Source organism: Pygocentrus nattereri, chromosome 18 (genome assembly GCF_015220715.1).
Source record: "Pygocentrus nattereri isolate fPygNat1 chromosome 18, fPygNat1.pri, whole genome shotgun sequence".
Lineage (NCBI taxonomy): Eukaryota > Metazoa > Chordata > Actinopteri > Characiformes > Serrasalmidae > Pygocentrus > Pygocentrus nattereri.
Window position 1 is genome coordinate 40,273,659 of NC_051228.1, and position 15,488 is coordinate 40,289,146.

General features: G+C 45.2%; 1 protein-coding gene across 1 annotated transcript in view; it reads left to right on the forward strand.

The window, feature by feature from the left end:
- Positions 1–284, forward strand: part of LOC108414991 (CD209 antigen-like protein A) — an 18,997-nt gene extending 18,713 nt beyond the window's left edge. Inside the window, exon 6 of the mRNA XM_017687936.2 lies at positions 1–284. This exon is cut by the window's left edge and continues 62 nt beyond it. Within this exon, the coding sequence (XP_017543425.2) occupies positions 1–86 (86 nt within the window). The 3' untranslated portion in view covers positions 87–284.
- The last annotated feature ends 15,204 nt before the right edge of the window (positions 285–15,488 follow it).

The window sequence follows — 15,488 nt, forward strand, 5'->3', positions numbered from 1 at the left end:
AATCTACTAATGTAAAGAGCTGGAACGATTATTACTGTAATAATGTGGAAGTTTGTATTTGCGAGCGAAAAATTAATTGGATCTGAATTTGAATAACAGTGAAAAGTAAACAAGAGCTCTGTGCATGTTTTTGAATATACATGTGCCACTCCGACTCCTCCTTTTCATAATCATTCACACTTGTGTTAATAACCTCACCCTTTGTTTTCACTTATGTCTTGTGTGATAAAAATTGCAGTTAAATGTATTAACTATCCTTTACATTAAAAATGAGCCCTGAAAGATCTCTGTGCATTTAATGCTGTATACAGGGTGATTTAAAAAGATTCATCCGACCTCAAAAAGTCATATTTTTGCAACTGTGAGGCCCCTAGGAACCAATGACATACCAACTGAAAGAGGGGTCACAGAGTTTCTGTCACCAGAAAATGGCTACCTCATAGCTGGATTGGCCATAAAGGAGCCAGGGATTTGGCACTTCACTTCTGGCCCCGAAGATCACCAGATCTCACGCCATGTGACTCTTTTTGTGGGAGTATGTTAAGGATTCTGTTCATGTGTCACTACCAACAGCACTGGATGGTCTCCAAAAATCCCACTGAAAGAGTCGTGAGAGCGGCGACGCCCGACACGCTCAGTCCAGTCTGGGATGAGTTTGACTGTGGCGTTGATGTCGTCCGTACAGCTGGAGGAGGTTCAGACTGAGACCTTGTAGAACTGCATAGTAAACTTTATGCTCAATTAAACCGCTTGCAGCTCACTGCTCTGATCTTTAATGACTTAAAAGTGAAATTGGATTAATCTTTCTGAATCACCATATTGTGTTTGTAGTCTCTGAATTAAATTAAGTTTTATTCATCTTCTTTGTCACTTAAGCCCTTGCTCCCCAAAGATTTTCTGCATGGCCATGGTGGAAACCTTATTGTAGGATGTGGAGAAAAATCGTTACATAGGTCTTTTAGCCTATCACCTCATATGTTCAAATTAGCAATTTTTAATCAAAAATATACAAGTGCTGTAGAGGAGTGCTTCCTAATTCTGGACCATTTCAAACGTCCCTTGCCCTAATATACCAGACATAGGTAAGGAAGGGCCAGGGGTGTAAAGAGTACTGAAAATCTACTCAAGTAGAAGTACTGTTACTGTAGTGATGCTATGCAAGTACAAGTATTAGTAAATAAAATGACTAAAGTAAGAGTAAATAAGTAGTTAATTGAAAAACTACTTAAGTACCGAGTTACTTTTTTGCATTTCCACTTCACAACCTGAACATGTTTCTGAGCTACTCAGCTACATTACTAGAAATAAACACTAAAAAAGAAACACTAAAGCAAGTTCTGAGAGCTGACACTGGTCACAGTTCACCCTGCTACTGAATATTTCCACACCTTTCTGTGAACTGTGTAAGGAACAAAGTTTACATTAAACTGCAGGCATTTCATTGATATATGATACTAAGAAATATTAAGAATGCATTTTAGAATCCCTGAAAGACTGAGGAGAGACAGTTACTGTTTAATTAAGTTCATTTCAGAGGAAAAAAAAAATATTTGCAAAGTACTTAATTAATAATGTAATTTTAATTTTATGTAAACAAATATTATCTGCAATGGTCCTGCCAGATACGCAGTAGGTCTGGTCTAAGTGAATGACATGCCCCATCACGTCTCATAGCCTAATAGCCAGAGCCTTGAGGTCGGTGCACAGGAAGTCAAGAGGCTTTTATTGTCATTCCTTCTTTGTACACAGTGGAGTGAAATTCCGTTCCTCCAGGATCATCACGGAGTAACAAGGAACACAGAGTAAAAAGTGTGATCATGCAGACATCGCGTGCAAACAAGAATTAAACTAGACACAATAAACGGGATAAATTAAACAGACATTAGACACAGTAAACAGGCAGGACAGTAAACAGACAGGACAGTGCAGCACCGACACAGCGCTCACTCTGGACATGAGGTCGTGGAATAAGGAGCAGAGATATGAACCTGCTGTGATCTGAGGGTCACGCAGTCAGACGACAGACAGAAACACTGCAGATACTGAGGTAGAAAAACCAGAGTAAACAGTGTAAACACAGAGTAGCAGCAATGTTCCAGATAGTGCAGGTAGAGCAACAAAAGAGTTGTGTATGTGTGTGGACCTCTCCATGGATCACCACCTTATCGTGGTGGAGAGGTTTGTGTGCTTGAAGGACCCTAGGAGCTATGTTGTCTGAAGCAAAAGCTCCTGGTAGGGTCTCCCATGGCAAACTGGTCCTAGGTGACAGGCCAGACAAAGTGTGATCCATAACGACCCCTATGAGGACAACAAGAAAGCAGGACTTGTACCCTGCCCGGATCAGGGTTACCGGGGCCCCACCCTGGAGCCAGGCCTGGGGGAGGGGCTCGCCAGCGAGCGAGTGAATGCCCGGCCAGGCCCAGCCCGAAGGAGCTACATGAGTCCCCCCTCCCATCGACCCACCACCGATGGGAGGGGCAGTAGTAGGGGTGCGGTGCATTGTGGATCGGGCAGTGTCCGAAGGCGTGGGCCTTGGCGTTCTGATCCTCGGTTGCTGAAACTGGCTTTTGGAACTTGGAACGTTACCTCACTGGCGGGGAAGGAGCCTGAGTTGGTGCGCGAGGTTGAGAGATACCGGCTAGATATAGTCGGGCTCACTTCAACACACAGCTTGGGCTCTGGGTCCAATCTCCTTGAGAGGGGCTGGACTTTTTTCTTCTCTGGAGTTGCCCATGGTGAGAGGCGGCGGGCAGGTGTGGACTTTCTCATAGCCCCTCGACTCAGCGCCTGTATGTTGGGGTTTCCCCAGTGGACGAGAGGGTAGCTTCCCTACGCCTTCGGGTTGGGGAACGGGTCCTGACTGTTGTCTGTGCTTATGCACCGAACAGCAGTTCAGAATACCCAGCCTTCATAGAGTCCTTGGGAGGGGTGCTTGAAAGTGCTCCTCCTGGAGACTCGATTGTCCTACTGGGGGACTTCAACGCTCACGTGGGCAACGACAGTAAGACCTGGAGGGGTGTGATTGGGAGGAATGGCCTCTCTGATCTGAACCCGAGTGGTGTTCAGTTTTTGGACTTCTGTGCAAACCACAGTTTGTCCATAACGAACATCATGTTTGAACACAAGGATGTCCATAAGTGCACATGGCACCAGGACACCCTAGGCCGCAGTTCAATGATTGACTTTGTAGTCGTGTCAGCGGACTTGCGGCCATGTGTACTGGACACTCGGGTAAAGAGAGGAGCTGAGCTGTCAACTGATCACCACCTGGTGGTGAGTTGGATAAGGTGGTGGGGGAAGATGCCAGTCAGACCAGGCAAACCCAAACGTATAGTGAGGGTTTGCTGGGAACGTCTGGCAGAAGAACCTGTCAGATTGATCTTCAACTCACACCTCCGTCAGAACTTTGACCAGATATCGGGGGAGGTGGGGGACATTGACTCAGAATGGGCCATGTTCCGCTCCTCCATTGTTGAAGCAGCTGACTGTAGCTGTGGTCGCAAGGTAGTTGGTGCCTGTCAGGGCGGTAATCCTCAAACCCGGTGGTGGACACCCCAGGTGAAAGATGCAGTCAAGCTGAAGAAGAAGTCCTACCAGACATGGTTGGCCTGTAGGACACCAGAGGCAGCTGGCAGGTATCGACAGGCCAAGCGATCTGCGGCTTCAGTCGTTGCCAAGGCAAAAACCCGGTTGTGGGAAGAGTTCGGTGAGGCCTTGGAAAGTGACTCTTCGGCTCCGAAAAGATTCTGGCAAACCGTCAGGCGACTCAGAAGGGAATGCAGTGTGCCACTAGCACTGTATATAGTGGAGATGGTGTGCTGCTGACTTCGACTGAAGATGTTCATGGGCGGTGGAAGGAATACTTTGAGGACCTTCTCAATCCCACCAACATGTTCTCCAGTGAGGAGGCAGAGTCTGGGGACACGGGAATAGGCTTGTCCATTACTGAGGCCGAAGTCGCTAAGGTAGTTAAAAAGCTCCTTGGCGGCAGGGCTCCAGGGGTGGATGAGATCCATCCCAAGTTCCTCAAGGCTCTGGATGTTGTGGGGCTGTCTTGGCTGACACGCCTTTTCAACATTGCGTGGACATCGGGGGTGGTGCCACTGGATTGGCAGACTGGGGTGGTGGTGCCTCTTTTTAAAAACTACAGGGGAATCACACTCCTCAGCCTCCCTTGTAAGGTCTATGCTGGGGTACTGTAGAAGAGAGTCCGGCTTATAGTCGAACCTCAGATTCAGGAGGAGCAGTGCGGGTTCCGCCCTGGTCGTGGAACACTGGACCAACTCTTTACCCTCTCCAGGATTCTGGAGGGTTCATGGGAGTTTGCCCAACCAGTCCACATGTGCTTTGTGGATTTGGAGAAGGCATTCGACTGTGTTCCCCGGGGTAGTCTCTTAGTTAGTCGGCAGAGTAGCAGTAGCCTTAGAAGCTGCTGACAAACCGGAGCCGGGACCAGGCCGCAGACAGAGAGGCTTAACCGACCGTCTGTGAGCTGCAAAGAGACGTTACCTAGATACCAATGTATTCAGACTGTGTCTGTCCCCCGAGTCAAACATAAATGTCAAAAAACTCAAACAGTAAATCTAAATAACCTAACGTATATTAAACAATCATATCCAGACTGTAGCACTAGCACTTCAAAACTAAAGATTGGTTTACTTAACATAAGATCTCTAAATTCAAAAGCAGTAATAGTGAATGAAATCATAACTGATCAGAAATTTGATGTGTTGTGCCTCACTGAAACCTGGATTAGACCCGATGAATATTTAGCATTAAACGAAGCCACCCCTGCAGGCTATAATTATATACACAACCCCAGATCGTCCGGTAGAGGAGGCGGGGTCTGCATAATTTTTAGAAATTCCCTAGCTGTCAATCAGAAACACTATGATAATTTCACTTCTTTTGAGCTTCTTTACATCAATATAATTAATCCAATTACAAAACAGAATGCATTTTCTTTAATTAATATTTACAGACCACCAGGACCCTATGTAGAATTTTTAAAAGAATTTAGTGATTTCGCTGCAGATTTAGCAGTTTGTAGTGATAAAGTAATTATAGTAGGAGACTTCAACATTCATTTTGAAAAAGTTGATGACTCATTAAAAAAGGCTTTTGCATCAATTCTAGACTCAGTTGGTATTGCTCAAAATGTAACAGGACCTACGCATTACTGTAATCATACTCTGGATCTGGTTTTGACCCTGGGTGTTAGCATAGATAACCTAGATATTCTTTCTCAAACCTCAGTAATCTCAGATCATTATCTTATTTCTTTTAAACTTCATCTTAGTCATAATATACGTACATCCCCCAGCTACTCTATGAAACGTTCAATAACGCCCTTTACCGCTCAACAATTTACTGATAACCTTCCTGATTTATCAACCATAGTGTACTCTCCAGGTAACCCAGCAGAACTAGACAAACTAACTGATTGTTTAGAAAATACCTTCCGGTCTACTTTAGATGGTGTAGCACCACTGAAACACAAAAAAGAGAGACAGAAAAAACTTGCGCTGTGGTATAACGACCAAACTCGTACTTTAAAGCAATTAGTACGAAATTTTGAGCGAAAATGGCGATCAACCAAACTGGAAGTATTCCACTCTGCTTGGAAAGACAGTATTGTTGAATATAGAAGAGAAATTAATAAAGCCCGCTCAGAGTATCTGGCCTCTCAGATCGAGATTAATAAAAACAACCCTAGAGTTCTCTTTAGTGTTATTTCTAAACTGACTAAAAATCAGGCAGGTACTGATCCTCAGATTCCAGCAATCCACACTAGCAATGCTTTTATGGACTATTTTGATAATAAAATCGAAAATATTCGGGACAAAGTTCAACAGATAAATAGCACATCTTGTCTGTCATCTGGTGTGGCTGATATAGAACAAAATCCAGCTACCGAAGTCAGGTTGGAAGTTTTTAACCCACTACATCATTTAGAACTGGAGAAAATTATCTCCTCATCAAACTGCACAACCTGTACACTTGATGCAGTTCCCACAAAACTATTAAAACAGGTATTACCAGACATAATTAAACCACTATTAACAATAGTAAACTCATCATTAAACCTGGGGTATGTTCCCAAAGCCTTTAAACTAGCAGTAATTAAACCTTTGATCAAGAAACCAAATCTTGATCCTAGTGTACTATCTAACTATAGACCTATTTCAAATTTACCATTTATTTCTAAGATTTTAGAAAAGGCCGTGGCCCAACAACTTGGCTCTTATCTGCAAAGAAACCAGATCTATGAAAAATTCCAATCTGGATTTAGGCCTCATCATAGCACTGAGACAGCTCTAGTTAAGATAACAAATGATCTGCTTCTTGCCGCTGACCAAGGCTGCGTTTCTTTACTGGTACTTCTTGATCTGAGCGCAGCTTTTGATACAATAGATCATAATATCCTCCTAGAAAGATTAGAGAAAATGGTCGGTATAACTGGAACTGCCTTATCGTGGTTCAAATCATACTTGACCGATCGTTTTCAGTTTGTGAGGGTAAATAATATACCCTCCAATTATACAAAGGTTAGATATGGAGTTCCACAAGGCTCTATCTTAGGACCGTTATTATTTACGTTATACATGCTCCCCCTGGGCAAAGTTATTAGAAAACAATGTTAATTTTCATTGTTATGCAGACGACATGCAGCTCTTCATATCAGCCAAACCTGATGACAAACAGAGAATAAAGAAAATGGAGGATTGCGTAAAAGATGTGAAATCATGGATGTCACACAACTTTCTTCTATTAAATAGTGATAAAACAGAAGTTCTTCTATTAGGCCCTAAAGCTGCTAGAAATAAATTATCACACCTAATGTTGAATCTGGCCGACTTCTCAGTCACACCTGGTTCAACAGCTAAAAATCTTGGCGTTATCATAGATTCAGATCTAGCATTTGATAAACACATATCTAATGTTACTAAAACAGCTTTTCTACATCTCCGTAACATCGCCAAGCTAAGAAATGCTTTATCCTTACATGACGCAGAAAAATTAGTACATGCCTTCATTACGTCAAGGCTAGACTACTGTAATGCGCTACTGTCAGGATGTTCTAGCAGTAACTTAAATAAACTTCAGCTAGTTCAAAATGCTGCAGCCAGGGTCCTTACTAAAACTAGAAAATTTGACCATATTAGTCCAGTCCTATCAGCTCTTCACTGGCTTCCAGTCAAATTCCGCATAGACTATAAAATTCTCCTGTTAACGTATAAAGCCCTACATGGGCTCGCTCCTGAGTATCTGAGAGACCTTATCTCCTATTATGAACCACCACGATTACTTAGATCACAGGGTGCTGGCTTCCTAGTAGTTCCCAAAATTCAGAGAAGCTCTGCAGGAGGAAGAGCTTTCTCTTATAAAGCGCCCCAACTCTGGAATAATCTCCCCGATAATGTTCGGGACTCAGACACAGTCTCAATCTTTAAGTCTAGACTAAAAACTTACTTGTTTAGTTTAGCTTTTGGTAGTTAATGTTAATTCCCTTTAGATAAGGCTGCAGATCCAGGGGTTCATGGACATAGTGAATTGTGGGTAAACTGAGATGCTGGTGCTGCTGTCACTCACTACATGCAGTCACTCAGGTTTGTGGACGGTGGAGTGGGTGAATGCCAGTGTCTCAGGGAGCCTCCGTGTCTATGTTACCTTCTGGCTCTCTCCCTTTAGTTAGGCTGTCATATTCAGACCTGCCGGAGTCATTAGTCACACTCTGATAATTTTTTACATTTTCTGTTCTTCATAAATACAGTCTAAACTAATTCCTAAATCTTTCCTTCCTCCGAGTTACTGACTGTCCACCGGTCCGGCCCAATACTGATGGATGTCCCACCCTCAAGTCCCCCTGTCCCCCTGATTGACCAGACTGATGGAAGTTTCTGGAACGCAGCTTCTCCACTACAGATCACATCCAAATCTATATGAACTCTAATTGTTTCCACTGTTGATTATACACACCTGAATATATTAGAACTGCGTGGATGTAAAATTGACTTTTCAATGTTTAACTTATAAGTTGTCTGACCAGTGGTAGGATGGTCCCCCCTTTAGATGTGAGTCTTGGTCCTCCCGAGGTTTCTTCCTCCTCCAGCTCTGAGGGAGTTTTTCCTTGCCTCAGCGCTCACGGGGGTTCTGTATATTCTGTATATTATGTTCAGTGTTTTGTCTGATTCTCTGTGCTGTGATTCCCATTTTTGTAAAGCTGCTTTGTGACAACATCAGTTGTAAAAAGCGCTATATAAATAAATTTGATTTGATGATTTGATATTCTGTGGGAGGTGCTTCGGGAGTACAGGGTACATGGCTCTTTGCTACGAGCCATTCAGGCCCTGTACAAACAAAGCAGTAGTTTGGTTCGCATGGCCAGCAGTAAGTCAGACTTTTTCCCAGTGAGAGTTGGACTCCGTCAGGGCTGCCCTTTGTTACCGATTCTATTCATAATTTTTATGGATAGAATTTCTAGGCGCAGTCAGGGGATGGAGGGTGTCCGGGTTGGTGACCTCAGGGTCACATCGCTGCTGTTTGCAGATGACGTGGTCCTATTGGGGACATCAGGCCGTGAACTTCAGCTTTCACTGGATCGGTTTGCAGCCAAGTGTGAAGCGGCCGGGATGAGGATCAGTACCTCCAAATCCGAGGCCATGGTTGTCACGCGGGAAAGGGTGGAGAGCCCTCTCTGGGTCGGGGATAAGCTCTTGCCTCAAGTGGAGGAGTTTAAGTATCTCGGGGTCTTGTTCACGAGTGGTGGTACAAGGGAGCGGGAGATTGACAGGCGGATTGGTGCTGGGTCAGCAGTGATGCAGGCTCTTTACCGGTCTGTTGTGGTAAAGAAAGAGCTGAGCCATAAGGCAAGGCTCTCGATTTATTGGTCGATCTACGTTCCCACCCTCACCTATGGTCATGAGCTTTGGGTAATGACCGAAAGAATGAGATCGCAAATACAAGCGGCCGAAATGAGTTTCCTCCGCAGGGTGTCTGGACTCTCCCTTAGAGATAGGGTGAGAAGTTCAGTCATCCGGGAGGGACTCGGAGTAGAGCCGTTGCTTCTTCATGTCGAGAGGAGCCAGTTGAGGTGGTTCGGGCATCTTGTTAGGATGCCTCCTGGACGCCTCCCTTGGGAGGTGTCACAGGCAAGTCCACCGGGGAGGAGACCCCGGGGAAGACCCAGGACACGCTGGCGTGACTATATCGCCCAGCTGGCCTGGGAGCGCCTTGGAATCCCTCCCAGGGAGCTAGTGGAAATGGCTGGGGAAAGGGAGGTCTGGGCTTCATTGCTCAGGATGCTGCCCCCGCGACACGAACCCCGGAGAAGCGGAAGATGATGGATGGATGGATGGATGGATGTGTGTGGAGTGTGTGTGTGTGTGTGTGTGTGTGAGAGAGCGTGTGTGTGTGTGTGAGAGTACAGTATGCATGTGTGTGTGTGTCTCATCTGCAATTAACTTTGTGTCCTCTCTCCTCCAGGCCAGCAAGATCTTCCTCACCTGCCGCCTGGCTGATGGGTGTCCTGTGCAGCAACCGACAAGATCTAAGGAAGGCTGAGAGAAGGTGGAGGAAATCCCAGCTCGACTCGGCTCTTCACTCCTACCAAGCTCTCCTTTCCATTCTCACTCGATGTTACTGCTGCAAAGTCTGGAAGCATCAGCATCTGATCACCCTCTTCTCTCATCACTGAGGATTTTGTCACCTACTTTGATGAGAAGGCTGATAGAATCCATCAGTCTTTTCCCTCTGTCCCCACTCCTTCCACTAGACTGCCTCCTCTCGTTCTCAATCCCTTAAACCATTTTTCTTCTCTTTCCACAGATGCTGTCCTTCAACTGATCAAATCCAGTAACCCAACCAGCTGCCAACTTGATCCCATCCCATCTGCATTGTTTCAGTCAATCTCTGAGGACCCACTGCCCTTCATCACTTTTCTCATCAACAAGTCCTTGCCATCAGACAAAGTTCCATCAACTTTCAAGACTGCAAGAGTACTCCCCATCCTGAAGAAACCCATGCTTGACAGCTCTGATGTCAACAACTACAGACTGGTATCACTTCTTTCTTTCGTTTCAAAAGTTCTTGAACGTGCCGTCTATAATCAACTTTCTTTCTCACACAGAACCTGCTCCAGGACCCCAACCAGTCTGGCTTCAAACCAGAGTACTCAACAGAAGCTGCCCTCACAGCAGTGACTGAGAAGCTCCAATCAGCAAAGATCAGCCAAGTTGTCTTCTGTCCTGATCCTTCTTGATCTCTCAGCAGCTTTTGACACAGTCAACCATATGATCCTTCTGGACATCCTCACCAACCTCAGAATCACAGGTTATGCATAGAAGCGGTTCAAGTCCTTTTTGGAGGATCGCTCTTATCAGGTAACATGGAGAGGGTTCACATCCTCTCCATGCAGGCTCTCCACTGGTGTCCCCCAAGGCTTGGTCCTGGGTCCTCTTCTCTTTTCTCTTTACACTAGCTCTCTTGGTGATGTAATATCTTCTCATGGCTTCTCTTATCACTGTTATGCTGATGACACTCAACTAATGTTTTCTTTCTCTCCCTCTGACGAACAGGTTTCCAGTTGCATCTTGGCATGCCTGTCTGACATCTCTACATGGATGGCAGCCCACCACCTGAAGCTCAATCCCAGCAAGACTGAGCTGATATTCATCCCTGCAACTAAAGGTCCTCATCATGATCTCACTGTCTCATTCGAGAACTCTCTGATTGTTCCGTCTGTAGAGGCAAGAAGTCTTGGTGTGACTCTGGATGGCCAGTTATCGTTCTCGGCTTGCACCGCGAACCTGACTCGGTCATGCATGTTTCTCGTGTACAACATCCGAAGGATCCGACCCTTCCTCACCCGAGAGGCCACCCAGGTGCTAGTGCAGTCTCTTGTTATCTCAAGGCTTGACTACTGCAACTCACTCTTGGCTGGTCTTCCCATGCAGACCATCAAGCCTCTGCAGCTCATCCAGGATGCGGCAGCACGGCTCGTCTTCAATCTGCCCAAGTTCAGCCATGTCACCCCACTGCTGCGCTCCCTTCACTGGCTCCCTGTAGCTGCATGCATCAGATTTAAAACCCTAATGCTGCCTACAAAGCCAGAAATGGACCAGCTCCTACATACTTGATGGCAATGGTGAAATCTTGAACTGAACCACGAGCCCTTCGAGCTTCGAGTACAGCTCAGCTTGACCCGCCATCCTTCAAGGTGCATGAAAGACAAGCATCGAGAATGTTCTCTGTACTGGCACCCAGATGATGGAATGAACTCCCACTGGCTGTCCAAACAGCAGAGTCTTTTACTGTCTTCAAAGGTAGACTGAAGACTCATCTCTTTACACAGCACTTAAATGAGCGCTGAATTATAAGCTGCACTTATTTTTATTGTACTTCATTGTGTATTGAAGTTTATTGTATTGTTTTGTAGTTTATTGTATTGCTTGTTATTGTATTGCATTGAATGGCACAGAGTTCTGTGTTCAACTCTGTTTCTTTTTCTCTTGATGTCTGCAGTGACATTTTGTTTCTAGCAGTATCTGAGACCAGGACCGTCTTTCTCTCTAAGCTATTGGTAACTAGCAAAGATACTTTCTCTAGATTGACAAAGCTCTTCTTGTAAATTGCTCTGGATAAGAGTGTCTGCTAAATGCTGTAAATGTAAATGAATATAAGGGCGGGGAAATGACAGAGGGGTATAAGAAGATTGACACAGGGAGAGATATAGTTAGAGAGAGAGAATCCATTTTTTTGGTCATGTTCGCTTTTTAATAAACTTGTTACTCACTTTGATACAGACTCAGAGGCTCAAATTCATTTTTCTGTCGCGATTTTCCACCACAGAGATAAGCCAGGTAAAGATAAAAGTGTAATTCATATCGGCCTGAGTAGAAGAGAAAATTCTATGGGGTATCCATCTGGGCCTGGTGCCTTGCCGTTTTGTAATGCCTGAATTGTGCTGATAGCTTCTGCCTGCTCCAGCGGTAGCTCAAGTTCAGTTTTAAGTTCTCCATTAATAGAAGGGGTTTGAAGGTTATTGGAAAAGAAATCCATGTCTGAGCTATCAGAGGGTGTTTCTGCCATACGTTTAAATAGTATGCTGCAAATGTATCATTTAATTCCTACTGGGTTGATGGTTAACTCTCCATTAGGTTTCCTTACTTGTAAAATCTGTTGAGAAGCTGAACGACTCTTAAGCTGTTGTGCCAGAAGGTGCCCAGCTTTTTCACCATGCTCATAAACCAGTCCACGTGATTTTAACAAAAGCCGTTCCATCTTAGTTGTTAATAAATTATATTTAGTTTGAAGGTTGAGTTTTCTTTTATAGAGTTCAGAGGAGGGAGTAACAGAGTACTGAGCATCCACTGTATTTATGGCCTCAATAACTTCATCTTGCTCAGCCCTACACATTATGTGTATTTTAGATGTGTATGCTATGATCTCCCCCCTGATTACTACTTTCAGTGATTCTCAGAGAACTGATGGAGAGATGTCGTCTTTTTTATTAAACTCTATAAAATGTATAAATTTTGATGGATATGAAATTACAGAAATCCACATCAGCTAGCAAAGGTTTATTCTTCTTCCAAGGAGGTCCATTGTTAAAAGGGAATGCAAGACTGGAGTGTGGTCCGATTCTATTATAGTTGAGTATTCAGTTTTTTTAACTGAAGATAGTACATCTTTTTCAATTGAAAAAATAATCTATTCTACTGTAGGAATGAGTGTTGGGCAAGTAAGGGGTTAATGCTGGGGAGCGCATTGTATTCTGGGAGGTGCAGTGAGTGAAGTGGTCGTCTAGCTGCTGTGGCGGGAGCGCCACGCTCTTTTTCTCTCTCTGCCTCGTTTACTTTATTTTAGCACGGCCACCAGTTGTTAGTTCTGTTTTGTTTTTATGCCCAAGTCAGCCACAATAAATGCCGGTACTGCATCGCACTCAGTTTCTACTCATCTTTCCCGCTGGAGCAAGCCAAAAGTTGGGTATTACCCCAGAACGGGTGGAAAGTAAAACTACAGCCCGCTCTGGCCCACGGAGCTGCAGTGAGGTAGCTCCCCTGGCTTCGCGACTACAGTCGGGAGGCGGTAACAGGCAAAAGGTAACACTGGGGGCTCGTCCGGGATTTTACTCCACCGGCGTGGGTGAGTCCATGAAGCTGAAATTGTACCGAACTGCTGAAGTAAGTGTAAACAGCGAAAGTGAAGCGGACTGTTGATACAGTAGCAGGCTTAGCGGCTAAGTGGCTAACTGGCTAACTACGAGTTCAGTGTGTGCAGATAGAGAGAGAGGTAATGGCGGCTACCAGAGGCAGAGCAGAACACGAGGGTGAGAGCGTAACAGCCTGCTCTAACCCATTCATATCACCAGTAACTAGGAATGAGAGTAGACGGCCACATATCTCATTTGAGAACTGGATGGATCAGTTTAATGATGAAAATGGCAACAGTGTCCACGGCCATAATTCAGTGAAAGTAAACACGTGTGCTACAGCACAGTCAAGCTCGCACTCACACCAAGTAAAGAGAGAAACTAATCCATTTAAGTTGTGTGGTGAGATTACCCCGTGCTGTGACAGTGGAATTGAGTCACAACTAAATCAAAATGAACACTGTATGGGCTATTGCACCCAGTGCTGTTCCAAAAACACTCAAGATGGGAAATGTTATCAACCTGTAGCGGAGATGTCACACGTGCCACATATTAACCCCTTTAGTGATGTGCAACCTAGCTGTTACCGAGAGAGCACTCCTATAACTGCAAATTACCATCCAGTGCTGCACAAAAGACCAGTTGTTTCACCGTTTACTCCAGAAATGCCACCAGTGAGAAATCTAAATGCTCAATCACCGGGACAGTGCAGATGTGTCCAGTGTGATGTCAAGCGTACTGGAGTTTACCTTAACAGTGGGCATACCTTCAATCGTTCAAGATCCAGTTCTGCTGTTAGACAGCCCAGGCATGTACATTATGACATATCATCTGATAGTGAGAGTGAAAGCACAGCTCAGAGAGAAAGAATTCCTACTTTGCAACCAGGCCAGTTTGATGGTACAGGGTCATGGAGAGAGTTTCTACACCGCTTTGAGAGCTGTGCTAAGGCTAATCATTGGTCAGAAAAGACAATGGCTGTACAGTTGAGCTTCTGTTTGACAGGAGCTGCAGGGGCGGTCGTCCATAAAAATCCAAGATCCGCACGCTGGAGTTATACCCGCATAGTGGAGGAAATTGAAGCTGCATACGGGTCTTCCTCTGAGCATGCTGCAGCTATAGGAATTGAGTTGAGACAGAGAGTACGCAAACCAGGTGAACCACTGCATATAACTAAGAGATGACATATATGAGAAGGTTGCTATTGTGTATGCAGATTGGTCTGAAGCAGAGCAGGAGCGAATCAGTGTGGAAGTGTTCACTAACGCGTTGGGCGAGGCTGGAGTTGTAGAGAGGCTATTGGAGGACCATCCACGCACCCTATCATGAGCGTATGAGCTGGCTCGCAGGTATGAAACAACCAAACGTGCAGCTGCCAATGTTACTCGACTGATGCAAGCAAGTGTGCAGACAGCAGAACGTAAAGTCAGAACTGCTACTGTGCGTGAAGGTGCAGAGGATAGTGAAGTTGAGGATGAGAACCAGACGACATACTTTGTGAAACATGTCACTAGGCCCCAGAACTCACGTTTCCAACCACACAAATTAAAGTCCAACGAAAACAGAAACATAAATTGGAACAACATTAAGTGTCACAACTGTCAGGGCATTGGGCATATGAAACGTAGCTGTCCTTCACCAAAAATGCCTGCTCATCCACACACAACTCTAAAAGCGGCTAAGGGCCAGGATACACCTTCTGTGGTTCACATTAAAGGCACGGGACCTGAGATGTGTATTCACATGCTACTGTACAACATGGAAGTATGTGCGTTGTTAGATACTGGAGCTAGGAGAAATGTGCTACCTTTGCGATACTATAATACGATCAATGACGATGTAAAGCCGTCCTTGCAGCTCTCCACTGTAGAGTCGTTACAGGGCATTGGTTCAGAGAGCGTGGATGTCTGTGGAGAAGTTGACCTACCAGCCCAGATTGGCACACGCACAGTAAGTGTCAACTTCATCGTGGCAGACATCACAGAGAAAGCTGATGCTATTCTAGGTCACCCTTTTCTGGAGCAAGCTAAAGCTCACTTGGACTTTGGCAGCAAAAAGATTGTGCTATTCGGAGAACAGGTGCCTTACTTCAACCCCCAAAGCAAACCCAGAGTACATGTTGTTCGGGTGGCACGTACAACTGTCCTCGACTCAGGCTGTGAATACATCCTCCCGGGGTATGCACACTTCCGCGAACATATCCAAGGTGAAGTTATGCTCAACCCCACCAGGGGCTTCGTCGAAAAACACGGCCTCCTGGTGGCAAGAGTGGTGGTGGACGCCAAGCCAAACGAACATGTTCCAATCCGCCTATTCAACCCTGGAACAACTCCAG